The sequence below is a fragment of the Lycium ferocissimum genome, chromosome 6, assembly GCF_029784015.1.
Source record: "Lycium ferocissimum isolate CSIRO_LF1 chromosome 6, AGI_CSIRO_Lferr_CH_V1, whole genome shotgun sequence".
Lineage (NCBI taxonomy): Eukaryota > Viridiplantae > Streptophyta > Magnoliopsida > Solanales > Solanaceae > Lycium > Lycium ferocissimum.
Genome location: NC_081347.1, coordinates 4,296,943 through 4,313,811, shown reverse-complemented (window position 1 = coordinate 4,313,811; position 16,869 = coordinate 4,296,943). Strand labels below are relative to the sequence as shown.

Below are 16,869 nucleotides of genomic sequence, written 5' to 3'. Positions count from 1 at the left end.
TGTTGCTGCTGGAGAGATCTTTGGTGATGGAGCTGGAGATTGAGCTATGGATGTAGCAACAAAAAAGGCTAAGAAAAGCATAACTCTCAAATAAGATGCCATTTTTTTTTTCTTTCTTTTTGTGAAGAAGAGAGATTTTCTTTTTGGGCTCTAAAAAGTGAATAGAAGAGAGATTGAAGAGGAAATATATATAAGTGAGGAGAAGAGAAAAAGGAAGGTTCCTACAAGGAAATTATTATTAGTATAATAATGTGATTATTTAATAATCTATTGTTTATTATGAATACAGATGTACTATGGGTGTAATGTCTGTTGGTACACTATAAAGTCGGATTAGTTATTCCACCTTCACGATGGGATAAAATAAAGTTATAATTTCGGGATTAGTTATTCAAATTTTTATTCTAACCAAATATGGAATAAAAAGACATTAGAATTTTATTCCGAAATTATTTTTATTTATTCTTCACACCAAACGACCCCTAAATTTATAATGCATGCACTAGTGTGCATGAACAGCTAAAAATGACTCATAATTCACTGTCAGAAGTCTCTTCGAGTTTTAGGAATTAAAAAAAAAAGGCTTGATAGAAAATGCTTCCAGTTATTAAGTTTTACATATTGTGAATTCAAATTAATTAGTGTCCCAATACAAAATATTGAACATTGAGTAGGAAAAAAAAGTTTCATAATTTACGAGTTGGTTGTATTGTTAATTAGAGGCGGATTCATAATTTGAAAGTTATAAGTTATGAATTTTATGTCTTAAGTTATTGAGTTCTAAATTGATAATTTGTATATATTCAATAATTTTTTAAGACAAATATTGTGTGAACTAAAGCTATTGAGGTGGGGTTCGAGATTCGGATACGTAGCTAACATTCTAGCTCCGCTATGGCTGTTATCAACTCTACTGGGCGGTCTTAGAGTTAACGTTTTTGTTAATTTAAATTTTATATTACTAATATTGCAAAAATATTTATATAATTAGATTATTTATAAGCAATTAAAGGAAAACTTTCGTGACTAAATAGCTAACGAAAATAGTACTCGCTTATGGGTTCACGGATGTTAAAAGTACATTGATAATGTACTGAAAAATCACTATACTATATCTGGGTATATATCTTAAAATATTGGTTAATATCTTCTTTAAAGATATCAAAATTTAACCAAGCGTTATAGGCGGAACATGCATTAGTTTTTCTATAAAGTTAGTAAGCTTTTATACAAAGCTACCTCTCTGTTTGTGTGGATATTTTAAAAGAAAACTTTATAAAGATTCTGTCTTTGAAAATACAATTGAATCATTTTCACTAAAAAATTAGAAATAAATATTTTTGAGAACCGAACAAAACTTAACAACTATCTAACACTTAACCTTTCTAATTCCAGTATCCAGAACACTTTTCCAGAAACTTGTTCTAACAAACTTTTAAAACGCAACAAAGGATTTAGCATATTTATGGCAAATGTGATTGTCAGGGGAATATGGTCCTTAAAAAATTTATTATGTGCGAGGCACAAATATGACGTAGAAGACAAAACTTGTGTGAGTCTCCTTTAATATTTTGCCAAGTGAATTTTAGGTCCCACTTCAGCAAAAATTGGCCAAAGACTCATCAAAAATCGTTTTTATTACATAGTGGGTAGGGGAAGGGGAAATGGGGGAGGAATTCGACAACGCCAACACACAACCTCACCAAAGAATGGTAAAAGTTTCGACGTCATCCCTACATAATTACAAGTGGAATATGCCTACTATATCCCTACTAAAGAATGATATTCACCTTATATTTCTCTTTTTTCTTTTCTTTTTTTCTTTTTTTTTTTTTTTTTACGAAAAGGCTTAAATATGCCATCCAACTCATCCCTACATAATTACAAGTGGAATATGGTGCACTGTCTTTCACTTATTTTCCTTAGTTCTATTCTTTTGTACTTATCACTTATATGCTTCTCTTTTTTTTTTTTTCTAAATTGGGTTGATTTAATTATCCCTACTAAATTGGGTTGATTTAATTAAACGATGTAGACCTCTAATTGGAGGCCACGTGTCATATATGGTATTGTAACACCAGCTTTAATGAAATATGGCATGGATGAGTCATTTATATTAACAAGCGATGATAAATGAGTCAAACTATCGATCAATGGCATAAATGAGCCATTTCCTATAATTCGATGGCATAAATGAGCCATTTCCTATTGTAAAATAAACGAGATGAGTGGCATAAATGAGCCATTTTCGATAGTTGAATGACATATTTGAGCCTTTTCCGATTATGATCTTATCTTCTATTTGTAAAATTATATTGATACTAGCCAAAGCTTTTGATTTTTCTCTTATTTTTCCCAATGTTTTCACTGATTGTGTTCCCAATATATGCAAAAGACTGAACTTTCTTTTTATTTTGGAAAATTAAATGGGGTTCTAGATTTGACAATAAATATAGAATCAAAAGCAAAATTAGAAAAAGTGAAGCTTCAAGTAATCACAGAGTTTCTAAATTTCTCACTAGAATTTTGCTTCATCATTGTCATGCTCATTATATGAGATTAACAATCATCTTTATGTTTTTTTCTTTTTCTTTATGTAGTTTTAATCTAAAAGTAGTTTACAAGTTTTAGGAACTAAAACTTAAAACTCAAAGTAATTTTAATTATTCCATTGTATTTACTTTTATTTGTTAAAGGGAAAACTCATTAAAATTTACCCTTTTTCGTTTGTTTTGGAGATGATTCATATTGAATTTTTCTTCTATCAACACGTAATAGATTTAAGAGTGATATTATCTATTCCAAAAAAAAAAAAATCACGCAATGAGTTGGAAACAATTTATGTAAGCACACCGATTGTATAAGAATAGGAACCCGAAACAGCAAAATGAAATTCGTTTATAGAAATTTATTTTGTTTACTTACTCCCTCCAATTCAATTTATATGAACCCATTTGACTAGGCAAGACATTTAAGAAAGAGGGAAGACTTTTGAAACTTGTGGTTCAAAATAAGCCTTGAAAATTTGTGTGACTGTAAATCATTCATAAAGTGAATTTGTTTCTAAATTAGAAAAGAGGTCATTCATTTTGACACGAACTAAAAAAGAAATAGGTTAAAACAAATTGAAACAGAGGGAGTATTTTTTACACTACAAAAAAAAGAGATAATTTGCGGAGGTTGAAAATTATAATATGGGGAGGTTTTAACCTCCTCTAATTGCTTGAGGAGGCTAAACCCAGGCGAATTGCAACTTTCAACCTCCGTAAATTACTCATTTTTTTGTAGTGTTAATTCTAGAACCATATTTAATTTTTAGAAATAAATACTTATTAGCGAATGTTAGGAAAAAAATTTAGGAAACACAGAAAATTGAAAAAAGAAATTTGAGGTAGTCTCAATCCATTTTTTTCGATTATATTTTAGAGGTGAAGATATAATGTAAAAGTGAGAGAAAATATACAGAGGGAAGCAGAAACGGGATTATTAAAGAGAAGAGAGAAAAATAAATAAATAAAATAGAAAACCAAAGTAAATGTAGGTGAGAGAGAGAGAGAGTGCTGACATAGAACCCACCAAATTCCACATGGCAAATTTTGAGAGGAATATCACACAACTAATGTCTGCCCTGCCTGGCCCATGATAAAACTTTCCGGTCACCTTTTTACTCCCCTACGTGAGTTTACACGTGTTGTTCTGGCCTCCAAGCATATGCCAATGTTCTTTTTGCTAACTTAACCGCATAATTCTACTTTCTTCAATTTTCTTATTCTTATAAATTTAGGCTCTTTCATTTTTTTTGACAAACAATTCTTTATACTGGAATATATACTGCCTCCCTTTTAATTTATGTAGCACATTTTGAATTTCGAGAGTTAAATTTTTAAAATTTTAATCATAAAGTTGAACATAAAACATTTAATTTTTTCTAAATAAAATTTATATATATATGAAACTACGTAAGAAATACCATAAGTCACAATAATTGATAGTTTAAAATATTTAAAAAGAAATTTTGATTAACATTTTAAGATGTATCACTGAAGTGAGTTGCGGCTTAGTAGTATTTTTCGTGTAGTTCGAATATCTAAATTTTAACTGTAAAATATTAAATTAATATAATTTGATTTAGTTAATAAAATATCGAGAAGTGAAACATGACAAATATTTTAAAACGGAGAGTGTAGTGAATTACCACCGTATTGAAATTATATGACTTTTTCAAAAACTGTGCAAACAAATAAGAAAAATTCTATTGGACTTAAACCATATTAATTTTTAATAACTTGCTTGCTTTTATTTTGTGATAGACCAATTCCCTAACAATGCAGAAGATAAGAGATAATTATAAATAGTTTAGGATTTTATGATAATAAGTTCATTAAAATTATGACTGAGTTCGTAAATTTTAAAAGTTTTCTTTTTACTATATTCGGAGAGAAAACTAATTATGCTAGCGCTCAACTACTTTGTTTGTACTTGAAAGTATGGGACTATAAAAAATGCTATTTATATTAACTCAATTATAATTATCTCTATTACTAAACTAATCCATTTTTCGTGCCGGGCCCATGCTTGCCATTGTCTAGCATGGAGTATATCGCAGGCATTTGCATAAACATTTGAGGCTATTTGAAAAGAAAAAAAAAAATTAGAATTAAGTTGGAAAAAATTAAAGTTGTGTCTCAACATGCATTTCATTTTTAAAAAATGTTGAAATTTCGTGGAGGAAAAAAAGTTTTATTTAAAAGTGATTAGAACCTGTTTTCAAACTTAAAAAACCTCAACCTCAAGTTGGAATGAAAAATTAACTAAAATATATTATTGAGTAAAACAGTCCAAAGATATTTAAATGAACCTATATCCAATGCACTAGAAACAGGTGATTTTTGATAACCATCAAGGATGCGGTGCAGCGGATGGAGCCGTTTCTCCCTTAATTAGAGGTCTTGAAAATTCAAATCCTAGGTATGAAAAAAATCTTAAGAGGAAAGACTCGAATGGTCCTACACGAAGTGAATTTAATAATCCAATGCAAAGAAGACACCAGATGAAAAACAAAAACAAAAAAGACTCATGGATAAACCTTCATAATCAAAAGTCAATGCTGTTTTTAAAATCACCTTTCTTTTAACATGGTATAATACTGTCCACCTTTAATTAAATCGCACAAAAATTTGAAAAAATCTCACACTCTTAAAAGTATAGAATACCTTATAAGCAACTTCCCTTTTTTTTTTTTTCAACCTACTTCCTATATAATAGTACGCTGTTCACACCCGACAGATACAACCAAATACTTTCTTGAAAAATATGGCAAGGGACCATTGCGTTTTTCTTCCGTGATGATGTACCTAAAAGCCACCAAAGAAAAACGAAACAATATGGGGGTCATTTTCTCATGTTAAGTAAAATGTCATTATCTACTTAGTTGTGATTTATTACTTGTATGTATAATTTTCTCAATCATTTGCCCAACTTATTTTTGTATTTATCTATTCTATACATCCGCGTTAAGCTTTCAAAATCAAACTGATCCTTTCCTTTTCCAAACTAAATTTTAATTAGCAAATAACAAACGAAATATAGAAACAGATGATATTGATCGATAGCTTATAATATGTCTAAAAGAGGAAAAATCAAACAGCAGAAAGAAAAGTGGGAATCGATATGCTTTTTTTTTTTTTTTCCTAGTATCTAATACTCTCTTTAGGCCTTTGATCAATTCGGATTTGCGCCGCGTAAAACCCATTAAATTGAAAAACGCTCCCTGGTCCTTACCAAGGTCTTTTCTATTCCCATAACTCAGATCAAAGACTTTTGATTAATGGTTAAGGATCCTATCTATCCCGCTACAATTCTTGATGGTGGGAATTAATATGTAGGATATGTGGGAGTCGGATTGTAGTTTTGGTTAAACTTTGACTAAAATTTGGATGAGAAATTTTTGAAAGTAAACGGGAAAATTTGTGTATTCGATTAGTTTTTGAGTTGCTTTTGTAATGAAATACTTTACCTCTTAGAGTAAAACTACGCGTCAATTAATCGAATCCCAAAACACTATTGCACACCGGATGGAAAGCAAGGGGAAAAAAAGGACCACATGGAAAAAGTAGAAGAAAATTTTCAATTTACGAATTAAAGGGAGCATTTTAATACCATCATTAAATTTTATATTATCTGAATGTACCACATTTGAAACACTATTGATGAGAAATCGAAATGATAGTTACCGATACTTTTAATTATATGTCGCAGGTTTAAGTATTGATGAAAGAATTCCTTGATATATAGTGTTTTGCTCCTTTTGAGGATCTAGACGAAATAAATTTGAATTAGTTAGATCAAGAATTTCAAATACATAATGATTATAAAAAGTAAGAGTTGATATCACACCACTGCACCAGGACAGTTCAACCAACATTAGCGTGGTCGGCATATTTCTATTCTCACCATCTATGATCCAACACTGATACCACAATCCAAAATAATTTAGATTCTAATTAATTAATGCTAATTATATCCTGCGGCTTTTTTTTTTTTTTTCTCTATGCCCCAATTTAATCAGCCCAGATTCCGCAATATCCTGCGGCTTAATGCTTGATCTTAGTGTTACAATGCGTGGCAAGTGCTTATTTGATCATTTTCAATATAAACTACAATTTAATTAAGTTCTGCATTATTTTCTTTAACGTGGGATCAAATGCTTAATCTTAGTGTTAGAATACGTGGTAAGTAATTATTTGATCATTTTAAATAAACTAAAATTTAATTCATGTCTGCATTTCCTTCCATACTTGTAGTCGTAAGTATTGCTCTTGTAGTTTCTTGCCCTTCAATTCGTTTTTGTTAATATTTGTTGTTTTTTGTCCTTTGACTATTGTATTACTTTATTTCCATGGTTTATTCGTTATTTCTTTTTCATCATGCTTTGAATTGTTTGTTCTTATGCCGTAGGTCTACCGAACACAGTCTTTCTATCTTCCCAAGATAAAAATAAGGTCTGCGTACACTCTACTCTTCTCAGACCCTACATTATTGGATTTCACTGGGTATGTTGTTGTTGTTGATTAATGTCTGCATTATTTTTTAATGTGGGAGCAATGATGATGGAGATAGATTAACTTTGGGTCATATAGGATGATTTTATATTATATCTTCCCCTTCGGTGTGGTTTTGCTTACCACCCAACATGGGTGTGTTAGCTTTACCTTAAAAAAAATAAAAAAATAAAAAAGGTGTGGTTTTGCTTAGCTGTATTATAGCCGTTTACAGGTAGATCATTGGAGATGGTAATTATTAAATTAAACTAAAACAATAATGCTCCATAAATTAATCAAAAAAAAAAAAAAAGTTTATTTGAACGAGTAAACGACCTACATGCATTTTAATTTCACAAAGTCTTGCTGTCGGTGCTCTGAACCTGAATAATTTTAAAGTTTGATAAATTTTAGTTTTACTCCTCTAATATCTTACTAAGCCCGTTGAATTTTCAATTAATTGCATTGTGCTTTTTTTTTTTAATCTTTTTTGCTTGTGAATATTCACAAATTTTGTTATATTTGCTAATCGTTCCACCACTTATTTATCATTGTTATGTTAAATTTATATTGTTACTTCATATTTGACGGTAATATAATTCTAAAAATGGTCAAGTAATAATGTATTATCTACATGAAGATATCAAAAGTACCTATTTTAATTAATAAATAATTAAATATGATGAGTCATATATCACGAGGATTAAAAGCATAATTTAACAACTAAAATATTATTATCCAAAAAAGTAAGAGTAAATAATAAAAAAAGATTCTTATAATAAGAAGATTTATGGCTTGACATGCGTCACAGAAGGTTCTCTATGCACCAAGTTTGAGGAATTTATTTTAATTGTAGGCCAATCATATGGCTTAATAAGTGTTTAATCAATTTATGTATGTGGCTACTGAAATCATGAACACATGTTAGGTGATGTGTCAAAAGACATTGAAGTAACTGGCAAAGAGTTGTCAAGCACCATTTAGGAATTTTGTAAAACATTGACTAAAATTTTCCAAGTATTTTATCACCAATTGCTGTGAGACCAATTTGTGATGCTTGCGATTTATTTTATATTGAGTATTTATTTATACGGATGATAAAAGTTAATATTACAAACACACTATTATTAGGGAGTAATTCTTTCATACAAGCAATTAAATTGAATATTGTTGATTTTCACCTGTCTAATGTTTTATGAATATAGTTATTCAACACTTTTATGCTTGTGGTACGTATCAAATGTCCGTTAAATAGTTGAAGTGTACACACAAATTGACGTGGATACCACCGTCATTAAAAAGAAAGGTGTTACTGAATATGCAACCTCTCTTTAGTACACGAACAAAAGCCTAAAATAGTATGCATGTTAAGCACGGAATTACCTGGAAAATGAAATTCCTAAAGCTGTAGTTGTTAAGGTGCTTATGTAACAATTAACATCATGTATCAGACTATTATTAGATATGATCTCAGCCTCTCTCTGATTTTGATATTTCAGTTAGTACTTATTAGTCATGATCTGAAGCTACTGACGAAACTCCTTTAATTTGCTGAATTTTTCTACTTTGTGATTTATATTATTGACAGTGTGTGAGACTTTTTTAAATTTCACATAAAAAATGGGTCTTTGGCACTTTTGTCCCTATTTTGTGTTGATCTTTAATTTTTGTCCTTCTAATGGGTTGATCTTTAATTTTAGCCCTTCAAAATCGAACTTACGCCTAGAGGGGCATAAGGTACGTATTATAATATTCACAAGTTATGCTAGCTCCCTTAAAGAACTTATGTCTCCTAGGTATAAGTACAATTTTGAAGGACAAAAATTAAAGACCAGCCCATTTGAAGGACAAAAATTAAAGACCAGTCCATTTCAAGGACAGACCGTGTAATTACTTGCATAAAAATGGAAAGTTTGTGGACTCAAATGTGTAAAATTTGGGTCCATGAACTTGAAAAAAAAAAAAAAAAAAAAAAAAAAAACCTCACGCAACTAGTGTCAATTGTGTGACACATAATAAAAAATTTCTAACTCACTTAAATGCAAATCAAAATACCTTAAATAAGCGGGAAGCAAACAATAATATCAAAGCAGAATGGCACATAAATCATATTACAAGATAATGAAAAAGGGAAAGATAGAAATCAATTTCACTTCCAATCTATAAGTTTGACAGTTCAAATCATGCTGCTAGGAAATCATTGTTGATTTTCTAATCTCTAAGAACCAATAATTTACGAGCTTAAGTTCTATACATTGATAATTTATACGTGATCAGGTGATAATCATCGGTAACTGTCCTTAAAAGGAAAGGAAACCTTCAAAATGGATAGCAGAAGTGGCCTACTTCTACTTGTTTGGTTGGATACAACAAACTGGGCCACTTATTACTTGATGGATGAAGCCTAAATATCTCTGGTCCAATAAGATCCCATAAACTGAGAAATAGTCACCCAAAATAATGGGATAGATTTGAGTAGTTTGGCCATGGAATTGGGACAAGTGAACATATAGCCTATTTGAGAACGGCTATTTAAGCCATAGCTGAAGTATATAAATTTTTGTAAGTTAAACCACTTTAAAATTAATATCAACTTATCTGAAGTTGAAAATATACACATCTAGAGTTACAAAATTCAGACATACATGGGTCTGAAGTTATAAGGACAAAATGTCACGGGTCTGAAGTTATAAGGACAAAATGTCTGAAGTTTGACATATTGCTTGTGCCAAACTTCAAATATTTTCATCAGAACTTCAGACATAGGCAGTTGAAGTTTTGCTTTCTAAAAACTTCAGACTTATATGATTGGAATTGAATAAGGATGAGGAGCAACAATATTTTGTTTGAAGTTTTCAAATATCGGCTATAATTTAATAATTTTAAAAACGGAATATAACTTAAATAAAAGGGTGGAAACTGCCTTTCCATGGAACAACTTGTAAGATTAACATCAACCTTTTGTCTGAAGTTTTCGAATAGCGATTACAATTCAAACAATTTTGAAAAACAAGATATAATTTAAATAACATGGTGAAAACTTAATACGAGCTTAATTTCTTCGGTGAAACAACTACAAAGATGAATGGAGATGTTGAGATATTATAAAGCATGTGCCGGTGACCTTTGATAACTCTGATATACATATATCGTTTTTGGTGAATTTCTTACATTTGGTGCCTTTGTAAATATTTTGTAAAGTTACAAGCTCCTAAATCCCAAGTTCTCAGTGAACGCTAAAATGTGCTACAAATATTTTGTTTTGCATGTAAACGAAAGTTAATAACTTTAAAGAAATTATTCGAACTTGAAAATATAAGTGAGACGTATTAGGGGTGTATTTGAAAGTAGGGAGAAGTGATTTGGAAGTGCTAATTGAAAAATATGTCCAAAGTGAAATAAGAGCTAACTTCAAAGATATAAGTCTCAGGATATATGGGCATGAATTTTATATTCAAATTATAGTCCTACAAATCTAGTTTCCAATGGTTCAAACTGTTACTTTTTAAAAACTCTGTCTCTTCTTTTATTACTAATAGTTGTGCCTTGATTCTTGATTGTTGATTAAGTGTTTTTCTTTAGCATTATCATCTCAAATATTTTCCAACAATTGGTCTCATTCGAAAGATGGAGAGGATATTGGTTTCCAACAGTTAAAATAAATTGAAATTTACTCTTCTAATAATGCAACTCCCCTACTTGTTCCAAACAATGCTCAAGGAATCTAAAAGCTCGATGTATCTCTGACAATGCCCTTGTCCTCACATCTTCAAATTGATCTCTTTTGTTTGTATATATAGTGTTTTTTCTTTAGCATTATCATCTCAAATGTTTTCCAACAATTAGTCTCATTCAAAAGATGGAGAGGATATTGTTTCCCCACCGTTAAAATAAATTGAAATTTACTCTTCTAATCAGTGTTTTCAGAGGCGTTTTCGGGGCGAGTTCCGAGGCGGGGCGTACCAAAAACGCTCCGAGGCGTAAATGAAAAGCGTAGATTTATAGGGCGTATGCCTTATAAATTGGGGTGTAAGTCTCGGGAGCAAAAGCGTAAGCTCCGGGCGTAAAGGCGTATGCCCCGGGCGTTAAATTTAATGTTTATTGTTTTAAAAGTAATTTTAGATTATGATTTTTATTATTGGTGTAATGATATTTATACTTTATGTTATCATGTTATAGTGATTTTTCTTAAAATACATAAATAAAGAAAGCAACTCTCATAGAAAATAGCACAGTCATTAATAATTTTTTTAGATAATTATGTCTGAAATTTATATGATAGAGATTTTGTAGCATTATATTCCTGAAGCAACTTCATCCATTTTTTGTCATTGCTCTTACACTTTTTGCCCTTCTCCTTCTTTGAATATATAAATAAAAGTTAGTGCAAATATTAGTTGAGGGTGGGAAGGACTAATAGATCTGGAGATTGATGATGAAGTGAATGAAGATTTCATTTCAAAGATTATCTAGGCTATTATAATTTTTTGTGTTGTTATCTTTCTCAAATAATAATTATAATAATTCTTTTTATATTATTGGTGATTTATTTGCAGAATTTTAACGAAAACTTTACATTTACTTATTTTTTAGTAATAAAATTATAAATTGAAGATATATGAAACATACGCCCCGTATGATACTTATATACCCCGTATATGCTCGGACTTACCTTTAATGCCCGTCTTCCCAAAATCTTATCGCGCCCCCCGCCTCTTAAAACACTGCTACTAATAATGCAACTCCCCTCCTTGTTCCAAACAAGGCTCATGGAATCTAAAAGGTCGATATATCTCTAACATTGCCCTTGTCCTCACATCTTGAAATTGATATCTCTTTTGTTTGAATATATAGTACTATTCCATAATTAAAAACAACAAAATCATTTGTTAATTTGTACATATAGTACTATCTCTTAATAAAAATAATCGTAATAATTTGAGTTCTCATTTTATTTATACATGTCATCTAAGTACAAATTTGTATATATAGTACTATTCCTTAATTAAAAACAATAAAATCATTTGTTCAATATATATATATATATATATATATATATATAGTACAACAAAATAATTTGAGTGCTCGTGTTATATATACATATCATCTAATTACAAATAGATCAAACACACAACAGAATTCAAAGTATCTTTTTGAAGAGAAAATTGAAAACCAAGAAAATGGAAATCTTGATTTCAAATTGGTCAGATGTTGAATCTGTGCCAAAAACATATATTTTCCCACCCGAAAGTAGACCAGGCAAGCTTGAATTTCCTATTTTCAATGACACACCACTCATAGACTTGGCCCATAATCATCCAGATGATACAATAAAGCAAGTTGTTAGAGCATGCCAAGAATTTGGGTTCTTTCAGGTACAATTTAATTTCTTTTTTTCTACTTAAATTGTTTTTAGTCAAGGATTGTTTGCGTCTATGAATTGTGACTGCGGTGGTGTATGCATGATTTTTCGTTAACAAATGAGTAGTTTTTCAAACCTAGAGTTTTAAGGTTGCTTCAATAATCCCCTTTTAGAATGCTTTTAACTTTCAAATAAGCAGTTTCTTTGACTATGACATTTCGATAAAAAAAACACACCTAAAGTCAATAAAACACACAATACACGAAGAAATAAACTTCGCGTACTAGGGTTAAGGATATCTATATATTGAAAAATTACGTAAATATACCAGTCGGCCAACTAGTTTACCAAACACGGCTGAAGTATACACTATCTATACACTTCGGCTATATATGTTGTGTATAGGTATGTATATGTACGTATATTATATGTATAAATATGTATATTATATGTATAAACTGTACACTACTTATACATTGTGTACATATTCTGTAAACTAGATGGCCGAATGATATTTGGCTGTAATTATTCCATTTATATAGACCAACTTGCCTAAGAACGACTTCTAGTTTAATTGGTTTTATTGCTCCTTATATTGTAGGGGGTTGGCCGTTCAGTCTTGCACCCTTATATTACTAGTAGTGTCATTTTTATGTTTAATTATCTTCAATATTTTCATTTTGCTAATTATCTACATATGCATATTTATTTATTTTTTTAAAAAAAAGTTCGACGAAACGATGTCTCGTGACACTGCTGTCTGCTAATTATGGCAAGGAAAATCCTCCTCTAGTGGATAGGAAGTCCAATATTGGAAGTAAAACGCTCTCTATCAAAGACAATTTCATATCTAGGACTCAAATTAGAGACTTTTAATTAAGGATGAACAAGTAATTCTATTATTTTGCTTATTATGTGCAGGTGTTAAACCATGGAGTATGTGAAAATCTAATGGATGATACAATGAATATGTACAAGGAGTTCTTCAAATTGCCAGGTGAATACAAGACAAAATTTTACTCAAATGACATCCACAAAAGCTGCAGGATTTATTCTAGCACTTTATCATATGATACTGAAGAGTTACACTACTGGAGAGATAATCTTACTCATCGTTGCCATCCTTTAGAGGAGTACATTCAGTTTTGGCCTGATAAGCCTACCAAATATCGGTAATATATATGTCTCTCTGCTTTAATTTATGCATGTGTTCTTTTTAATTTGTTTAGTAAAGAATATCACTTTTATATATATATATATATATAATACTTCATCCGTTTGAGTTCATGTGACAACATTTTTTTTAGTTCGTTTTAAAAAGAATTATCCACTTCTAAATTTGAAAACAATTAATTTTACACTTGCCAATTAACCTTTTATTAAACATTTTTCATAATCACACAAATATTATGACATGTTTAAAGTCATAAGTTTCAAAAGTTTTATAAGCACATAAATATCATAGCATTTATTAGAGAGTGAATAACTTAAAAGGTCATTCAACTTTAGCAAATTCACTACCAAAGTCACTTATGTTTGTTTCATATCAATAAAGTCACTCAAGTTAGAGTAATATATCAACAAAATCATTATAGACAAAAAGCTAAATGAAAAATTACATAAACCTCCCCTCAAGTTTGATCTTATTTAACTTACCTTCTTTGTGGCTATGTTTACCTCTCTTATTTTAATTTCTTTTGTATAATAATTTTTTAACCAATTATTATTAAGGGATAATTTCAGAGACCTCCCTCCAGGTATGTATTTATCACACAAACCTCCTTTAAGATTTGGAATATTACGTTCACCTCCCTTATTTCCTTTAACATAACTAAATTAAATGATAAATTTTTATATAACGTTCTAGAACTGCCTTTTTGTAGCATAAGTTGTTAAATCTTACTACACACTTTTTATATGCTAAAAATAAAATTGCTTGCACTTGTCTAATTGATAAAAAATGTTACATTTGAAATTTTAAGCATTAAAACTGATTTTTTTTATATTAAAAAATGCAAATACGTGAAGAGAAACACATCACAACTAATGTTATGTACATACATTTACATTTACTTAAAGCCTATATTCTTCTTCTTCTTCTTTTATTTATTTATTTATTTTTTTGGCAGAGAAGTGGTGGGTGAGTATTCAATAGCAACAAGGAAGCTACTTTACAAGATTTTGGATATGATATGTAAAGGATTAGGACTAAATTCAGGGTACTTTGAAGGGGAATTGAGTAAAACTCATATGCTATCTGTTAATCATCATATCCCATGCCCAGATCCAAGTTTAACACTTGGAATGCCAGTACATTCTGATCCAAATCTCATAACATTGCTTCACCAATGTGATGTCCCTGGACTTCAGATACTTCAGGATGGTCAGTGGATAGGTGTTCACCCTGATCCTCATGCTATAATTGTTATTCCTGGTCTACAATTGAAGGTACTTTCCTGTGATAATTGTACGAAATTTAAAGGTTTTGGGTTTCAAAAGGTTGGATCTTTTTAGAGGTTGGTTACATTTGTCAGTGATCAAATATAAGAGGATTAAGGGTGTGTTTGGTATAAAGTAATATGATTTTTAGAAAATATAAATTTCTTACTTATCTTCTGGTGGTCACTAAGTAAACAAAAATATTGTCTTAAAAACATTAATTATACATAATTTAGACAAATACAAGTACTATGGGACTAAAGGTGGGGTGGGTGGGGGGTGAGGGGACGAGGGGCGGGGAGTGGAGGGTCGGGGTGAGGAGCGGGAGACAGGAGTGGCGGTAGGAGGTGAGGGGTTGCGTGGGAGGGGGGGTTAAGGGTGGCGTGGGGGTGGGGGTGGGTGGGGAAGACAATTAACATAGAATACCGTATATGCAACTTGTTTCCTCTGCTTCCATCAGAGAATTCATTTTCGTTATTTTTAGAAAATTGTTTCCTAGTAAAAATATGTTCCAAACTATTTGACCAACCAAATATTTAAAAGAAAATTAAAAATATTCCCTGAAAAATATTTTCCTCTATACCAAATGCACCTTAAGAGCCTGTTTGACTACTCAGCCCCGATAAGTGTGAAGAGTTGAATAATACTTCTTACAAAACAAAAAGTGTGAAACTTACTCCTACCCTCTCCGCACTCCACTCTGCAAATTATACAAGTGATGTTGTTGTTGTTGTTTAATATGTTTTTTTTTTTTTTAATAGTAAATAGCTATAAATTTGGATAGAAGTATTTAAACAATAACAAGTCATCGAAAATGTGTTGTAAAAAAAGAATGTCGATATTTCTTCTTCCGTTTAAAATGACGGAAATGTCCTTAAGGCTATTTTAATGCATTAAAAGTTTAAAATTTCTTCTCATAAAAAAGGATGAATAACAGAAATAAATATAGAAAAGTCGGGAGATCTTACCATTCATTTTTGTGCAGGTAATAAGCAATGACAGGTTCATAACTCCGGTTCATCGCGTGGTGACACACCCGAAAGAGGCTCGAACCACAATTGGTGTGTTTCTCAGTCCATCACCCGAGTCTTTAATAAAACCGGCCACTGCTTTGGTTCACAATGAACCGGTGTTCAGAGCCTTTACTTATCTAGAATTCTTTAAAGCATTTACTGCTGGGGCTAAATGTGATGCTCAACTTGCACTCAACCATTTTAGGAACAAACCTTAGCTTTTACTTGTATTTACATGCTCATGTGTGAAGAAGAAAAAACAGATTGTTGTAAAATATGTATGGTGGCCTGGTGGGTGGTACTATACTACTATGGTCACATAATTGGAGTAATTTGTCAAAAAACATGTTATGTATGGTTTGTTTTTGTACCTTAATTTTACCTTGTCAATTGTAGCAAAGTTGTACCTCAAAGAAGAGCCCTCATTTAGGTTGTATCTAGTCTTGGCTCATGTAAATTTCTTGTGATGTACTATATAATAAAACCCTTTATGTGTCAATTATATATAAGCATTTCAATGTTTTGAAGTTAAACTGATAAAGATGGGTTGATACTTACTCGCACTGGATGTTTATACCAAATTAATTCAACTTGCCTCGATAAATTTATTTTTATAAAGTAAATATATGAATTAATTAATTATGTAATTACCACCAAAGGGCGTGGATTCTTCTGTCCACAAGTAAAGTCCTGTGTTCAAACTTTGAAAAAGGAGAATATTTTGGTAATAAGTGTTTTACCCAATAATAGGCATATCCGGTGCGAATCAAAATTAATTGTGTCAATTTTGAAATCCAAAAGCAAAATAAATCCAACATACAAGCAAACAATCTTATCAATACATAGACGTATAATTCTCTAGAAATTTTAATTGCGCTCATATTCATTATCATAGAAATTGAACTCAAGTTTTCCCTACCTCTTCTCGTTAGTGGACATATATGAAGGACAACGATAATAACTAGCCTCAATCTCAAGCAAGTTTGTATAGACTATATAAACCTCGCAAACCATA

At 30.7% G+C, this 16,869-nt stretch overlaps 1 protein-coding gene across 1 annotated transcript; it reads left to right on the top strand.

Moving 5' to 3' along the window:
* The first annotated feature begins 12,162 nt into the window (after positions 1-12,162).
* LOC132060564 (hyoscyamine 6-dioxygenase-like) lies at positions 12,163-16,307 on the top strand. Its single transcript, XM_059453568.1, has 4 exons — positions 12,163-12,415; positions 13,324-13,574; positions 14,532-14,850; positions 15,827-16,307. Exons 1-4 carry the CDS (start codon positions 12,221-12,223, stop codon positions 16,070-16,072), a joined length of 1,011 nt encoding a protein of 336 aa, XP_059309551.1. The 5' UTR covers positions 12,163-12,220; the 3' UTR covers positions 16,073-16,307.
* Positions 16,308-16,869: the final 562 nt, after the last annotated feature.

Bases quoted from the DNA above. Each gene is read 5' to 3' on its own strand.
- LOC132060564 (XM_059453568.1), top strand. From the start codon at position 12,221: ATGGAAATCTTGATTTCAAATTGGTCAGATGTTGAATCTGTGCCAAAA. The intron at 13,575-14,531 runs GTAATATATATG...TTTTTTTGGCAG, and splicing joins GATAAGCCTACCAAATATCG to AGAAGTGGTGGGTGAGTATT. The intron at 14,851-15,826 runs GTACTTTCCTGT...ATTTTTGTGCAG, and splicing joins TTCCTGGTCTACAATTGAAG to GTAATAAGCAATGACAGGTT.